This window comes from Bos javanicus, chromosome 16 (assembly GCF_032452875.1).
Source record: "Bos javanicus breed banteng chromosome 16, ARS-OSU_banteng_1.0, whole genome shotgun sequence".
Classification (NCBI taxonomy): domain Eukaryota; kingdom Metazoa; phylum Chordata; class Mammalia; order Artiodactyla; family Bovidae; genus Bos; species Bos javanicus.
In genome coordinates, this window is record NC_083883.1 from 38,186,097 (window position 1) to 38,203,208 (window position 17,112).

General features: G+C 38.3%; 1 protein-coding gene across 1 annotated transcript in view; it reads left to right on the top strand.

The window, feature by feature from the left end:
- FIRRM (FIGNL1 interacting regulator of recombination and mitosis) overlaps positions 1–17,112 on the top strand; it is a 51,075-nt gene that overhangs the window by 14,169 nt on the left and 19,794 nt on the right. The window contains exons 8-12 of the mRNA XM_061382570.1: positions 1,506–1,644; positions 7,205–7,285; positions 12,519–12,583; positions 15,794–15,942; positions 16,209–16,338. Of these exons, the coding sequence (XP_061238554.1) occupies positions 1,506–1,644; positions 7,205–7,285; positions 12,519–12,583; positions 15,794–15,942; positions 16,209–16,338 (564 nt within the window). The remainder of the gene's footprint in view (positions 1–1,505; positions 1,645–7,204; positions 7,286–12,518; positions 12,584–15,793; positions 15,943–16,208; positions 16,339–17,112) is intronic.

The following is a 17,112-nucleotide window of genomic DNA, read 5'->3' on the forward strand; positions in this document are numbered from 1 at the left end:
GTTGCCATTTCCTTCTCCAATGCATGAAAGTGAAAAGTAAAAGTGAAGTTGCTCAGTCGTGTCCGACCTTCAGCAGCCCCATGGACTTCAGCCTACCAGGCTCCTCCGTCCGTGGGATTTTCCAGGCAAGAGTACTGGAGTGGGGTGCCATCGCCTTCTCTGTGCCTACTGCTGCTAGTGTTTAACTATCAACTATCCTTTTTCCAGGCTTAGGTAAGTTAATAATTAAGCTGAATACAGTCCCCTCATTATATGCTTTTGAGTTGTTTAAGTTTAATTCCATTTATAATTTTAACTAGAATGTTGTATGAAGTTGCTAGTGTCCATAGCATTCATCACATTCTTGAGGGTGGAGGGAGTATAGTTGAGATATAAAAATGGTTAAGAACCTCTACTTTATACATATGCATAAAACATTAAAGATCAGTGTAATACTTTCAGGTCTTGGGTGCTTTTCTTGCACCAGGTTATTACATTGCCAACAAGTAATAAATAGTGCAGTGGTTAAAAGTGTCAACTCACAGCCATGCTGCATATACTTGAATCTTTTCTGAAATCATTTATCCTTTGGAAGTCTTAGGCAAGTTAGTTAACTTCTCTGAGCCTTAGTTTGCTCATCTGAAAATGGAAGTTATAACAAAAGTACCTTCTTTATGGGGGTACAGTGAGAATTAATTGAGTTTATCAGTTTGAAGTGCTTGGAACTCTGCAAGGCTAGTGAAGTACTCAGTGCGTTAGTCATACTGCTGTCACCATCAGGGCTTCCCAGGTGGTACAGTAGTAAAGAATCCGCCTGCCAGTGCAGGAGAGACAGGTTTGATCCCTGGTCTAGGAAGATCCTCTGGAGAAGGAAATGGCAACCCACCCAAGTGTTCTTGCCTGGAGAATCCCACGGATAGAGGAGGCTGGTGGGCTACAGTCCATAGAGTCGCAAAGAGTCAGACACGATTGAGCAACTGAGCACATACACCATCACCATCAAATATCGTCTACTCTTGCCCACTTCTGATTCATTTTCTATTCTTCATTCAGACTGATCTGCTTCTAAAAATGTCAATCAAATCATATCACTCTACTGTTTAAAATCCATCCAAGTTAGAGTAGATGTCTCTGTTGTAGCACTCTGAACTTCACATTAGCATTTGTCACAGCTGCAATCCATCAATTATTCTTACATTATTTAGTCTTCTCTTTTGTGTTGGACCAGAAATTCCATACAGACAGGGCAGAGATTGTGTCTTTTCATTCACTCCTCTATCTCCAGGCCCTCACAGACTCCAGTGTATAGTAAGGGTTCAATTAATATTTTATAAGGAGAAATTAAAAATTAGCAACTTAAACTAATATGACAACTTCAGAGGTAAAGTCAGCATGTCTTAATTATGCCATGTCTATTATAAATGATGCATTTTGATTTTTTATATGTTCCATCAAATCATATTTTATCGTCCTAAGTTACTTGATGTGTTACTTGTGGTGATTATATTTTCTTTTTATTCATTTAGGCAGAGCCTTAAGCACCAGTCGGTTATAAAGAGTCAGCTGAAACACAAAGATATAATTACTAGTTTGTGTGAAGACATTCTTTTCTCCTTCCATTCTTGTTTACAGTTAGCTGAGCAGATGATACAGTCAGATGCACAGGTAAAAATATGGGCTGACAGCACTGTGAACAGTAGCTCCTTCTCCTTTGACAGTTATTACTAAATCTATGGATCGATTTACCAAAATGGGTTTTAATTTGTTTTGTTTTTGTTTTCAACCTGTGAGATTATTTGTAGCCCAATATTACTTTTCACCCAGAATGTTACATTGGACTCCTGTAACTCCTCTACTTTCATTCTCTCTACAGTCAGTCTGTCCCTGCCTTTTTAAATACTCACTGGTTGGTCAAGACATTCTCCTCAGAATCCTTTCAGTCTTTTCTACTCTTACACAGAAGTCTAATTCCTTATTGCTACTTTTATTTAAGGTTGTCTTGAAATAGCCACAGTGAACCTTTTCTTCACCAATCCATTGCAACTTGTAGAGAAGCAGTATACAGATGTGTGAATGTGTGTGTATCTGTCAGTCTTCTAAACTTGGCTTATACTTATATATTTATATTGATTTCAAAAAATTATAGTGTTGGCATCAGTTTTATAAAACATTGTATTCTGAAAATTTGTAATATGCTTATTAGGAATTACAGTTTATTTTTCTATAACTATTATACATAGTCTGTTCTCAGACTAGCTCTTTAAAGTTTAACTCATAATAGTCCTAAATTATAGAACTAACCGTACTCATGACTTAACATTTATAACTAATAATTTCAGTGTGTTGTTATTTTTAAGTTGCTAAGTTGTATTCACCGTTTTGTGACACCATGGACTGTAGCACTCCCCACCCTTCACTGTCTCCTGGAGTTTGCTCAGCTTCATGTCCACTGAGTTGGTGATGCCATCCAACCATCTCATCCTTTGTTGTCCTCTTTTCCTCCTGCCCTCAATCTTTCCCAGTATCAGGGTCTTGTCCAATGAAGTGACTCTTTGCATCATGTGGCCAAAGTATTGGAGCTTCAGCATCAGTCCTTCCAGTGAATATTCAGGGTTGATTTCCTTTAGGGTTGAGTAGTTTTATCTCCTTGTTGTTCAATGGACTCTCAAGAGCCTTCTCCAACGCCACAGTTCAAAAGCATCACTTCTTCAGTCCTCAGGCTTCTTTATGGTCCAACTCTCACATCCATACATAACTACAGGAGAAACCATAGCTTTGACCATATGAACCTTTGTCAGCAAAGTGATGTCTTTGTTTTTTGATACACTGTCTAGGTTTGTCATAGCTTTCCTTCCAGAGAGCAAGCATCTTTTAGTTTCATGGCTTCAGTAACTGTCCACAGTGATTTAGGAACACAATAAGATAAAATCTATCACTGTTTCCCTAACTATTTGCCATGAAGTGATGGGACTAGCCAGGCTTCAGCAATACATGAACTGTGAACTTCCAGATGTTCAAGCTGGTTTTAGAAAAGGTAGAGAAACCAGAGATCAAATTGCCAACATCTGCTGGATCATTGGAAAAGCAAGAAAGTTCCAGAAAAACATCTATTTCTGCTCTATTGACTATGCCAACCCTTTGACTGTGTGGATCACAATAAACTGTGGAAAATTCTGAAAGAGATGGGAATACCAGACCACCTAACCTACCTCTTGAGAAGCCTATATGCAGGTCAGGAAGCAACAGTTAGAACTGGACATGGAACAACCGACTGGTTCCAAATTGGGAAAGGAGTACATCAAGCCTGTATATTGTCACCCTGCTTATTTAACTTATATGCAAAGTACATCATGAGAAACGCTGGGCTGGAAGAAACACAAGCTGGAATCAAGATTACTGGGAGAAATATCAATAACCTCAGATATGCAGATGACACCACCCTTATGGAAGAAAGTGAAGAAGAACTAAAGAGTCTTTTGATGAGGGTGAAAGAGGAGAGTGAAAAAAGTTGTCTAAAGGCTCAACATTCAGAAAACTAAGATCATGGCATCCGGTCCTATCATTTCATGGCAAATAGATGGAGAAACAGTGGCTGACTTTATTTTCTTGGGCTCCAAAATCACTGCAGATGGTGATTACAGCCATGAAATTAAAAGACACTTACTCCTTGGAAGGAAAGTTATGACCAACCTAGACTGCATATTGAAAAGCAGAGACATTGCTTTGTCAACAAAGGTCTGTCCAGTCAAGGCTATGGTTTTTCCAATAGTCATGTATGGACATGAGAGTTGGACTATAAAGAAAGCTGAGTGCCAAAGAATTGATGCTTTTGAACTGTGGTGTTGGAGAAGACTCTTGAGAGTCCCTTGGACTGCAAGGAGATCCAACCAGTCTATCCTAAAGGAGATTAGTCCTGGGTATTCATTGGAAGGACTGATGTTGAAACTGAAATACTTTGGCCACCTGATGCAAAGAGCTGACTTTGAAAAGATCCTGATGGTGGGAAAGATTGAGGGCAGGAGGAAAAGGGGACGACAGAGGATGAGATGGTTGGATGGCATCACCGACTCAGTGGACATGAGTTTGGGTAAACTCTGGGAGTTGGTGATGGACAGGGAGGCCTGGTCTGCTGCAGTTCATGGGGTCGCAAAGAGTTGGACACGACTGAGCAATTGAACTGATGGGACTAGATGCCATGATCTTAGTTTTTTGAATGTTGAGTTTTAAGCCTGCTTTTTCACTTTCCTTTTTCACTTTCATCAAGAGGCTCTTTAGTTCCTCTTTGCCTTCTGCCATTAGAGTGCTATGAGGTTGATATCTTTCCTGGCAATCTTGACTCCAACTTGTGATTCATCCAGCCTGGCATTTCACATGGTGTACTCTGCATAGAAGTTAAATTTTCAATGGTAAATGAATTAAATATTTTTCCATAGGTTAACAATAACATCTCTTCCTGTCGTAGACCTGTGAATGGATACAGGAAATTCCTTTGTCCGTTGCTCTTTGCCCAGCAACTGTGGGGGTGGGCATGTGAGGATTCATTCAGTTCCTAAAACTGGTCACAACTTCTAGGGCCGGGATGATCTGGAAAGAGAGACCTAGAGGAGGGTGGGAAGTTTGAAAAGGGCTTCTGAAATTGGTAAGAGGGAGTGAGGAGTAGCTTTAGGAAGAGGCAAACCCTTTCCTTCTTGCTTCTCTTCTTTTTATCTATCCTCCCCTCCCATCCCTTTTTTCCTTTTCTGTCCCCACTTCCTTCTTTTACCCTTTCTGATTCCCCTCACCTTGCTGAAAGGAGAAGGTATTTGCTTAACTATCAGTGGCAGAAAGGATGCTCCCTTCTCCTCCTTTATCCTGTACATTTATATCCTCCACTGCAGCCTCCTCTTTTCCCAGTTTCTATCTTGCTTATCTTGACTCCACAGATCCCCCAGTTAGTATTTATTCAGAGAGTAAGATTAGACAGATTCCTTGGAGAGAAGTGAGGTGGAGAAAGCCGAAGCCACCGTATAGTCTATTGTGGAAGAGGAAAGAGAGCTCCTGAGGGTACCTGATCAGGATGGCTGTTTGTACATAAGGTATATAAGTTCAGTGCATATAAACTCCTTGTATATGAAAATCAGAGAATTGTAAACTTTCCTAAATGTCCAAGTAGATTTTCATGTTTTTCCTTACTTGTTTTTATTTATTTGGGATTCATAAGAGTAACTAGCACTATTTACTGCTGTCCATTGCCTGAAATGGAGCTTTGAAAAAATCTCTATAGTTTCTCCATTCTTAAGTCTAAATTTTAAATAGCAATGCCCTCTGCTGTTTGCTATTGATATTTATTGAGGAATCAAACTTTCATTAAACTCTTCCAAGCAGTTTTTTCACCTTGTTTTTAAAAACATCAGAAGGAAACCACTAGATTTCATAGGTAATACGCTGTTTATGGAAGCATATAGATGTATGAGTTCCTGAATTACATAGTTGAGGCTGCTATATAACAAATGATCACAAATGACTGCAAATCACGTGGCAGATTTATTCACTCGCAGTTCTAGAGGATAGATCTCTGAACAAGCAGGACCTTGTTCACTTGCAGACTCTGTGGGAGAGTCCGCTGCATCCTCTCTTTTAGTTTCTGGCGTCACTGGCATTCCTGGATTTGCATCTGTACAGCTTCAGTCTCTGCTGCCATCATCACAAGGTATTCTCTCTTTGTCCCTTCACATTATCTTCATAATAAGGACACCAGTCATGTTAGATTAAATGTACATCCTACTCCAGTATGACCTCATCTTAACTGATTACATCTGCAATGTCCCTACTTCCAAATAAAGTCACATCCTGGGGTTTTGGGCATTAGGACTTCAACCTGTCTTTTTAGGAGACACAGTTCAACCCATGACAGCTCCTATAATGGATGTTTTCTCTCTTAAGTCTTGAACATGGTTTCAAAATCAACTATTATGTATAGACTTTGTAACAAGCTTTTTCATCACCAGTAATTTAGACAGGGAAAATTTATTTGTAAGGCTCTTAGATATAAATTTGTACTATAATTCCTATTTTTACTAATGTAATGCTTATAGAAAGTTACATTCAGAAAAACTCATTTTAAAATCTGTTGCCTATAGTTGGATTTATTGCTCACTACATTTAGACTTTATCAGTATTTTTCTTTTATCAGTACTTTAAAGAAAGGAAGAATGGCTCAATATTTTGAAACATTAAACACATAGCACACATTTAAAAATAATAGGATTATACAAATTGTTTTGCAGCTTGATTTTTTACTGAATCTATCTTGAGGCTTTCTGTATCCCTGAGGGTATATCTACCCAATTCCTTTTAATAGCTTTATGCCACTACTGTTTATGAATATACCTTGGCTTTATTTAACCATTCTCCAATTAATGGAGAATGGTTCATTTCAATTTTCACGACATAGAAAGGATACATTGCATACCTATGCTGGTATTTCAATAGAATATATTTCCAGAAGTGGAATTGCTACTGGGTCAAGGAGTTTTAATGCTCAAGCTTTTAATAATAATAATAGTAATGCAAAGAGGGTGTTATTTTATGCTCCCATAAATGTTAAAATGTTTATTACTACACTTCCATGTCAACACTGGAATATTATCTGTCTTTTAAATCTTTGCTAATCAAATAGTCACCTGTCCTCCAGCTTCAAAAGATATGTAATTAGGTTGTAATTTGGAGGTTTTCAATATTACTTATTGGAAATTTTGTAGTTTCTTTTCTACAACCTGCCTTCTCATGTCTTCTATTTGTTTTCTTTTATAGCTCATTCTTTTATGGGTTTGTAAGATCTTTTTCTTACAGTCCGTGGAGTCACAAAAAGTCAGACATGACTTAGTGACTGAACAACAACAGAGACCTTTTTCTTTTGACCATTTACTGATCCCCATATAGCAAGGGACAGTTACGATATTAAAGTTTGTTTCACTGTCAGATCAATCAAATATCACCTCTTTTGCTGTTTTAGATTATTTTCAGTAATACAGACTAATTTTTTGAAATATCTCTATAATCATTGGGTGTGTTTTGTATTGCTTCTAACAGTAATTCAGAGAACAATTATTTTCTCATGGAAAATGTTGCCACTCTGTGTTTATTAAGAGAGATTTTTAGAAAATCCTGTCTCATATACAGTTTTAGCTAATTTCATGTTCTTTTCATATTTATTATGCTTTCTTATTTTTTTTTTTTGAAACAGGATAATGCAGACTACAGATTATTTCAGAAAACACTCAAATTGTGTCGTTTCTTTGCCAACTCCCTTTTGCACTATACTAAGGTAAAGCTTATTTTTTTTATAATGCATGAATGTGAAATCTACAATACATTGTAAGTTATCCTGTTTTTTAATTCCTGCCAGAAACAATCTCTTGAAGTTATTTTGTCGAGTATATTTTGTAGGGTTTTTGGTTTAATATTGTTTCTTAAATATTGAGCATCTGTTATATCGTTTAGGTTGCTACCATCATATTGTTACTAGTTTTATTCAATTTTCTGAAAAATTTATTTTTAAGTGTAAACAATTATTTCTAGAGGCACAGATCAGTTTTTTTTCTTTTTTTTTTTTAAAGATAATTCAGTTTATCTTTACTATTGATAAATTATTTCTAAAGTAGGTTGTTAAAGTTTAAATGTTAAAGTTTAAATATTAAAGTTTAAATGTTCAAGCTGTATAATAATTTTAAGACCTGTGTGTTTTGGAGTTGTCAGGGTAGCATAGTGATAGTTGAAGATATATGAACAGAATAGGTAAGTTGTCAAGGAAGATTATTTAGAGAGAAGAGCAGGGGATACTTAACAGCAGCCAGTGAAAGAAATAGCATTAATGTTAGTAATTTAAAAACTATTGTTCATGTTGAATTTGTTTTTACCCTTGTCTTCCTCCTTTTTTGACAAAAAGAGAAGGATCTTCAGTGACTGTTTATTAGTCAAAATTCCATGACAGATACACTGACTTCTGACACACTTGCCATCCTGGTTAGTGTGCTGAGTTTGTCCTCTGGGCCACAACCACTTACCGTGATTGATTGCTCTGACACTGGGTTCCCTGCAGTTTGCAGTGTATGTATTTCAGTGGCAGGGGTTCATGACAGGGAGGTCCTAGCTCCAGTGGTACTTTTGGGTAGTTACCCATCTGATATTTGCTGATATGTAGGAGGTAAAATGTGCCTAATTATACTGAAGAAGCTAAAAGTTGATCAGTTCTATGAAGACTTAGAAGATGTCCTAGAACTAACACACAAAAAAAGATGTCCTCTTCATTGTAAGGGATTGGAATGCTAAAGTAGAAAGTTAAGAGATACTTTGGGTAACAGGCAAGTTTGGCCTTGGAGTACAAGTGAAGCAGGGCAAAGGCTAACAGAATTATGCCAAGAGAATGCACTGGTCATAGCAAACACTCTTTTTCAACAGCACAAGAGGCAGCTTTACACACGGACATCACCAAATGACCAAGACTGAAATTTGATTGAAAACGTTCTTTGTAGCCAAAGATGGAGAAGCTGGATACAGTCAGCAAAAACAAGACCTGGAGCTGCCTGTGGCTCAGATCACCAGCTCCTCGTAGCAAAATTCAGGCTTAAACTAAAGAAAGTGGGGGAAACCACTGGGCCAGTCAGGGATGACTTAAATCAAATCCCCTATGAATATACAGTGGAGGTGACAAATAGATTCAGGGGATCAGATCTAGTAAAAAGAGTGCCTGAAGAACTATGGACAGAAGTCCGTAATATTATACAGGAGGCAACGAACAAAACCATCCCAAAGAAAAAACAATGCAAGAAGGCAATATGTTTGTCTAAGGATGCTTTCAAATAGCTGAGGAAAGAAGAGAAGCAAAAAGCAAAGGTGAAAGGGAAAGGTACACCCATGTAACTGTAGAATTCTGGAAAATAGCAAGGGGAGACCTGAAGGCCTTCTTCAATGGACACTGCAAAGAAGTAGAGGGAAACAGCAGAAAGGTTAAGACTAGAGACCTCTTCAAGAAAATTGGAAATATCAAAGGAACATGTTGTCCAAAGATGGGCACAAAAGGATGGAAACGATAAAGACCTATTAGAAGCAGAAGAGATCAAGAAGAGACTGAAAGAATACACAGTAGAACTGTACAGAAAAGACCTTAATGACCTGGATAACCATGACAGTGTAGTCTCTTACTCAGAGCCAGACATTCTGGAGTGTAAAGTCAAGTGGGCCGTAGGAAGCACTGCTGCCATTAAAGCTAGTAGAAAGATGGAATTCCAGCAGAGCTATTTAAAATCCTAAAAGATGATGCTATTAAAGTGCTGCACTCAGTATGTCAGCAGATTTGAAAAACCCAGCAGTGGCCACAGGACTGGAAAAGGTCAGTTCTCATCTCAATTCCCAAGAAGGGCAGAAGTAAAGAATGTTCAAACCACTGGACAATTGCACTCATCTCCCATGCTAGTAAGGTTATGCTCAAAATCCTCCAAGCTAGGCTTCGATGTTATATGAACTTAGAACTTCCAGATGTTCAGGCTGGGTTTAGAAAAGGCAGAGGAACCAGAGATCAAATTGCCAACATTTGCTGAATCATAGAGAAAGCAAGGGAATTCCAAAGAAACATCTACCTCTGTTTCATTGACTACATTAAAGCCTTTGACTGTGGATCATAACAAACTAGAAAACTCTTAAAGAGATGGGAATACCAGACCATTTTACCTGTCTCCTGAGAAACCTTTTTGCGGGTCAAAAAGCAACAGTTAGAACCTTGTATGGAACAACTGACTGGTTCAGTATTGAGAAAGGAGTACGACAGTGCTGTTTATTGTCACCCTGTTTGTTTAACTTATGTGCAGAGCACATCATGTGAAATGCTGGGTGGGATGAGTTACAAGCTGGAATCAAGCTTGCTGGGAGAGATAGCAACAACCTCACCTTTGCAGATGGTACCATTCTAATGGCAGAAAGCAAAGAGGAACTAAAGAGCCTCTTGATGCCGGTGAAGGAGGGGAATGAAAAAGCCAGCTTAAAACTGAATATTAAAAAAACTAAGATCATGTCATCTGGCCCCATCACTTCATGGCAAATAGAAGGGGAAAAGGTGGAAGCAGTGACGTATTTCCTCTTCTTGGGCTCTAAAATCACTGTGGATGGTGACTGCAGGCATGAAATTAGAAGACGATGGCTTCTTGGCAGAAAAGCTATGACAAACCTACACAGTGTGTTAAAAGCAAAGATAACATTTTGCTGACAAAGGTCCATATAGTCAAACCTATGGTCTTTGCAAAGAGACAGAGCCAAACCAAAAACAACACCCAGTTACTTTGCCAACAAAGGTCCGTCTAGTCAAGGCTATGGTTTTTCCAGTAGTCACTTATGGATGTGAGAGTTGGACTGTAAAGAAAGCTGAGTGCCGAAGAATTGATGCTTTTGAACTGTGGTGTTGGAGAAGACTCTTGCGAGTCCCTTGGACTGCAAGGACATCCAACCAGTCCATCCTAAAGGAAATCAGTCCTGAGTGTTCATTGGAAGGAATGATGTTGAAACTGAAACTCCAATTCTTTGGCCACCTCATGTGAAGAACTGACTCATTTGAAAAGACCCTGATGGTGGGAAAGATTGAAGGTGGGAGAAGAAGGGGAGGATGATATGGTTGGATGGCATCACTGACTCAATGAACATGAGTTTGGGTAAACTCCGGGAGTTGGTGATGGACAGGGAGGCCTGGTGTGCTGCAGTCTGTGGGGTCGCAAAGAGTCGGACACGACTGAGCAACAGAACTGAACTGATGGTCTTTCCAGTAGTCATGTACAGATGTGAGAGCTGGACAATAAAGAAGGCAGAATGCCGAAGAATTGATGCTTTCGAATTGTGGCGCTGGAGAAGATTCTTGAAAGTTCCTTGGAAAGCAAGGAGACCAAACTTAAAGGAAATCAACCCTGAATATTCACTGGAAGTACTGATGTAGCTTCACGCTGAGGCTCCAATACTTTGGCCACCTGATGCAAACAGCTGACTCATTGGAAAATACATTGATGCTGGGAAGGATTAAAGGCAGAAGGAGAAGAGGGCAACAGAGGATGAGATTGGTGGCATCACCAATTCAATGGACATGATCTTTGGTAAACTCTGGGAAGTGGTGTGGGACAGGGAAGCCTGGTGTGCTGCAGTTGATGGGGTCACGAAGAGTTGGACGTGACTTGGGAACTGAACAACAACAACATACCCTTTTAAAATTAGTTCTTTTCTTACAGGGGAAGTTTTAAAATAATTATCAGTTTGTTTTCTATATCCTATGATAACAATTAAAATTATTTCTTTGACATTCTAAGATATAGCATAGTCATAATGGATAAAGCTGTCAGAGCTGTACTTGAATCCCAACCTTACTCTTTTTTTGCCATGTGACTTAGTTTATTTGATAGTTAGCTTCAGCCTTTCTAGTCTATAAAATCGGGACAATAATATGTCATTCAGTTCAGTTCAGTCCAGTTCACTCAGTCGTGTCCGACTCTTTGTGACTTCATGAATTGCAGCACGCCAGGCCTCCCTGTCCATCACCATCTCCCGGAGTTCACTCACACTCACGTCCATCGAGTTGGTGATGCCATCCAGCCATCTCATCCTCTGTCGTCCCCTTCTCCTCCTGCCCCCAATCCCTCCCAGCATCAGAGTCTTTTCCAATGAGTCTACTCTTCACATGAGGTTGCCAAAGTACTGGAGTTTCAGCTTTAGCATCATTCCTTCCAAAGAAATCCCAGGGCTGATCTCCTTTAGAATGGACTGGTTGGATCTCCTTGCAGTTCAAGGGACTCTGAAGAGTCTTCTCCAACACCACAGTTCAAAAGAATATGTCATTTTATTTTTTGAAAAGTGAAAGTCTCTCAGTTGTGTCTGACTCTTTGTGACCCCATGGGCTGTAACCCACCAGGCTCCTTTATCCATGGAATTTCCCAGGCAAGAGTACTGGAGCAGGTTGCCATTTTTTTCTCCAGGGGATCTTCCTGACCCAGGGATTGAACCCAGGTCTCCTACATTGCAGGCAGATTCTTTATTGTCTGTGCCACCAGAGAACCCCCAAAAGGTTAGTTGGTCAGTCATGTCTGACAGTTTGTGCCCCAGGGACTGTAGCCCACCAGGCTCCTCTGTCCATGGAATTCTCCAGGCAAAAATACTGGAGTGGGTAGCCATTCCCTTTTCTAGGGGATCTTCCCGACCCAGGAATTGAATTTGGGTCTCCTTTATTGCAGGCAGATTCTTCACTGTCTTAGAGAACTAAAGTAATGTTTGTAAAGTCATTACATATCTACTGAGCACTTGGACATGTTCATTAAATGATAGCTACTAATTGTGGTTGTGTTGATTGTTAACAGTAAAGAATTTTAGGCGCTTAGCCTCATTCTCCTTTTTATTTTCATGCAAGAAAAGTTGTTTTCCCTATGTAGCACATGTAGGATTTTATTTTATTTTGCATGCTTCTGATGAAAAAATATATATATTAGCAAAGCATATTGTGTACAAGGAAGTGAGGAGAGTTGCTTTATTTTTAGGAGTTTCTTCCTTTCCTCTCTGATTCTTGCTGTACGTTGCACCAGCTTTATCTTCAGATATACAGGTAAGAAGAATGCTGTATGACCATTAACATGTAATAGAGCCATTTAAGCCATGCAGCCCTTTAGTGTATGTCATTTAGAAATCAAGTATCACGTGTCATTTAGAAATCAAGTATCAATGTATGGCAAAAACCACTACAATATTGTAAAGTAATTAGCCTTCAATTAAAAAAAAAAAGCAAGTATCAGTAATTTTTCTTAATGTTTTAGTGTATTTTTATATGCTTGCTTAAAAGTAATTAATGGAGATGGAAGCTTTTCAAGAATAGATTCCATATGAGTTTTATTTATGTTTATATTCTAACTAGTATTTTATACCCAAGTGATGAATAATTGGTCTGATAATAAATACGAGACGCAAAAAAAGAGGTTATGTTTACATGTATATATTTTGTATCAGCATACTGTTTTTTATCTTAATTTTTATTTTACTTCTATGAGATTTAAGTCAAGTAGTACTTGACTCCATCTTAGAAAAAAACGAGTTACAGAAAGTGCATCATAATTTAGATAAGGGCCGAATGACATCTAAAATTGATGGTAACCTCAGAAGAACCCTTGATTTGACACTAAAGGACTCTCAGCTAATTCATCAGCAATCCTCTTATGTTTCCTTAATCCATTTAGTCTCCTAGACAGCTTTTCATATCTCTTCTTCTTCAAACATCTTAAATGTCCAGTACCATCTCCCCAGTTCTGGTTGTCAGTGTCCTCCCTCTGTGTTACTTAGAAAGATGGAAGCAATATAAAGAGAACTTCCACATTCTTCTTCTGACACATCTATTATTCTGCCTGTATCTCGGCCCACGTATTTCCTTGTTCCCAAGAGTGAACTGACTGTGCGCCTGAGGCCAGCCACTATTTCTGCATTGGATTTCACCCTCTCACATGCTCAGGGACCTCACTATCACAGTTGTTCCTTTTCCTTCTTAGATCATCAGTCCTCCCTGCCTTCTGGATCATTCTCATGAGTATACAGCATGCTGTTCCTCCCATCTTAAGAATAACATAAAGCAGTCTCAGCTCTGCATCCTCCTGCGAATAAGCACCTTCCCCTTATTCTACATTTGTTACAATAAGACTCCTAAAAACAATTGTCTATATCACTGTCTTTTTTGAAGCTATTCCAATCAAACTTTCCATTCTAACACTTCACCAGAACAGCTCTTGTTAAGGTCATCAGTGACCTCCATGTTGCTATGTATAATGGACAATTTTAGGCCTTGTCTTATGTAATCTCTCAGCAGTGCATAACCCTATCGTTTAGACTCTATTCTGTCGGCTTCCATGCCACCTCCCTTCTCAGCAGGTTCCTCCTCGTCTTTCCAGCTACTTCAAGTTGGATGTGCCCCAGCACTGAGTCTTCAGGCTTCTCTCTTCTCTGTAGTCATTTAGTCTCAAGACTTTAAATGTATATCTCTTCCCTTTAATGTCTAACCATCAATTAGGACTGATTCCAACCCCTGTCTTCTGACCCTCCTCACCACCCCCCACCAGGCTTCCTCATTTCAGTTTAAGTAATAACTTGGTTTTGCAGATTGACCAAGCCAAAAAACCTTGCTGTCATCTTTGATGTTTCTCTGCTCTCTTATGCCTCATCTAGTCTGTATTCTAGAGGCGAGTTCTGTCCGTATAACCTTCAGAATAAATATGTATATATGCAGTATATAGAAAAGGGTTTTCTATTTCATAGTTAATGTTCCCATTTAGTTTAGTTTATATTTTCCAATTTCTCTGTCTCCGTTTTTCTTTTTTGATGTTCTTATTCAAGCCTTTATCAAGTGTAGTAAAAAAGCTTTTGTAATACATATATATAAATAGTGTGTATAATATATATATTTTAGAAAACTTACGAAGTTTTGCCTAACTAAAAAGTTTATGACATTTTGTTTCCACTTGTTTGATTTAGTATGAATAGAATGCTAGATTTCTAATATTAAAAAATGGATATGCAACAAGCAACAAAGTTTTACTGTATAGCACAGGGAACTATAGTCAATATCTTGTAATAACCTATAATGGAAAATAGCCTGAAAAATAATATATGTGTATATATATGTGTATAACTGAATCACCTGCTGTGTACCTGAAACATTATAAGTTGAGTGTACTTCAGTAAAATACATAAAAGTGAAAGTGAAGTTGCTCAGTCATGTCCGACTCTTTGCGATCCCATGGACTGTAGCCTACCAGGCTCCTCCATCCATGGGATTTTCCAGGCAAGAGTGCTGGAGTGGGGTGCCATTTCCTTCTCCAAATGTCAAGTGTTTATCTTGAGGACTTCCTTTGAAATGCTGTCATCCCCAGGGTATTTGCATTTTCTGTCAAGTTTGCCATAGTTAAAATTAACACTGCAAAATATACTGACTATGTATCTCATTTCACATAAGTTTTGATGAAGCTTAGTTTAAACTGCAGTTACTGAGACATTTTCTCTGAAAGTCTTTGAATCTTCCTTCAGTGTTAGTATAGTTTGTTCTTGTAAAGCTCTTGCTTCCAGGCATTAATTCATTGTCAGTTTATCCTTCTACCTATTTGAAAACAACTTTCAATAGAAGTAATTAATCCAGAATTTATCAGAAGTATCTTTATTATATATATTTTTACTAGTTATTTGGTTCATATTTTTATAACTTTTTTTGAGAATATCATTGTCAATGTATTAAAATGCATCAAAATAATACTAACATTTTCTCTAAGATTATAAACTTTTAGTTTTGTAGAATTATAGCCATGTAATTCAGAGGTTCTTCAAACAATTTTGGTATCAATTCAGTACTCTGAGTTTTGTTTTATAAAACACATGCTACTTAATTTTTAAATATATTTTCACTTCTAGAAGACCATCATTTTGCCGTACTTAGCCTCTGGCCAAAATTAGAAGGTAGCTATTAAGTGAATGCAGAGAAGGCAATGGCATCCCACTCCAGTACTCTTGCCTAGAAAATCCCATGGACAGAGGAGCCTGGTAGGCTGTGGTCCATGGGGTTGCTAAGAATCAGACATGACTGAGTGACTTCACTTTCACTTTTCACTTTCATGCATTGGAGAAGGAAATAGCAACCCACTCCAGTGTTCTTGCCTGGAGAATCCCAGGGATGGGGGAGCCTGGTGGGCTGCCGTCTATGGGGTCATACAGAGTCGGACACGACTGAAGAGACTTAGCGGCAGCAGCAGTATTAAGTGAATGAGTTTTTTCCCTTCCTTTCCAGTAAGTTTCCTCCAAGCCTGTATGCTGCTGGGATTTCTAAAGCACAGCAGGAGGAGATAGCCAGTACTTTCCTGGTTACACTGAGTCCACTCATCAGTCAGCTTCTCACATTCCAGCCTTTTGTGGATGTGGTTTTGGACAGTAAATTAGGTAAGCTTCAAAACACATTTAATGTTAAAACATCTCTTACTAATTACAATGTGTTAGACACATGGTAATTTTTCCTTACATAGTCATCCTTTTTTTAAGTTTTAAAATTTTTCTTTAAAGTTTCTTCTACTTGCTTTTCTTGGAGTATATTTCTAACTTTAAAAAAAAATTATAATTTTTTAATATAGCAATCAAAGTTATATAAAAATAGAGTATGCTTTTACCAATTTGCTATAACTTAATTAATGTGTTTTTACCACGTGAAGAGCTGCCTTGTGAACTACAGCTTCCCCAGTGTCTGCTGCTGGTTGTCATTATGGATGAGCTGTCCTCTCGGCCTGAGGATGTGCAGGCCCTGTGGTGCACAGAGAGCCAAGTCTCAGAGGCTACAGCCAGGTAACAGACATGGTTTTGTTTATCTCCCATCATATTACGATGGTTTAGAATGCACTGTTGTTTGCAATGACCTCAAAATTAAATTCTTTGTTGTATCACATATTCTAATTAATAGTTACTATGTAGACCTCATACACATTGCTACTTAATAAAAATATAAAATACACAAATCTATGACAGGTGCTGAAAATATTTTAATTTTGTTCACTCTTTTAAAAGGTATTGCCTAATAGTGTTATAAACATTGAATGTAGTAGAGATGTAGTTGATAACATTTAAAGATGAGCTCTGATAAATAGAATGCTTAGACACTATAAGGTATCCCCTGGGAAATCTCCCTTGTGTTCATTCTTCTTGCCAATATCAGGCTCTAGTTCCTACACCCTGGCTGTTGCTGTGTTCTAGTTTTTTATCCTTTCCTTTAGTGGCATCCTATGTACCACTGTTAGGTTAGTCTTCCTAACCCCCAGCTTTGTGAGCTTGCAATTCTCCTGCTCAGTAACTGAAGCATAATGTCCCATGTCCTCAGCTTTGCGTTTAAAACCTGCTGTTGTCGTCATTAACTTTTGCTCCTTATCCTGTCTCTCTTTCTACACATATACCTTGCTTCTGTCAGACTGGTGATTCCTGTCTGCCTTTTACTCAGGCTTTCTCATCTTTACCTATTATATTTTGCTTATTTTTAATTTATTTTTAAACCCTCTATGAAGAATTCTTAAACCATTTCAATCTTAAAATGACCCCTCTCTGTATAATAGGGCCTATTTTTCATTT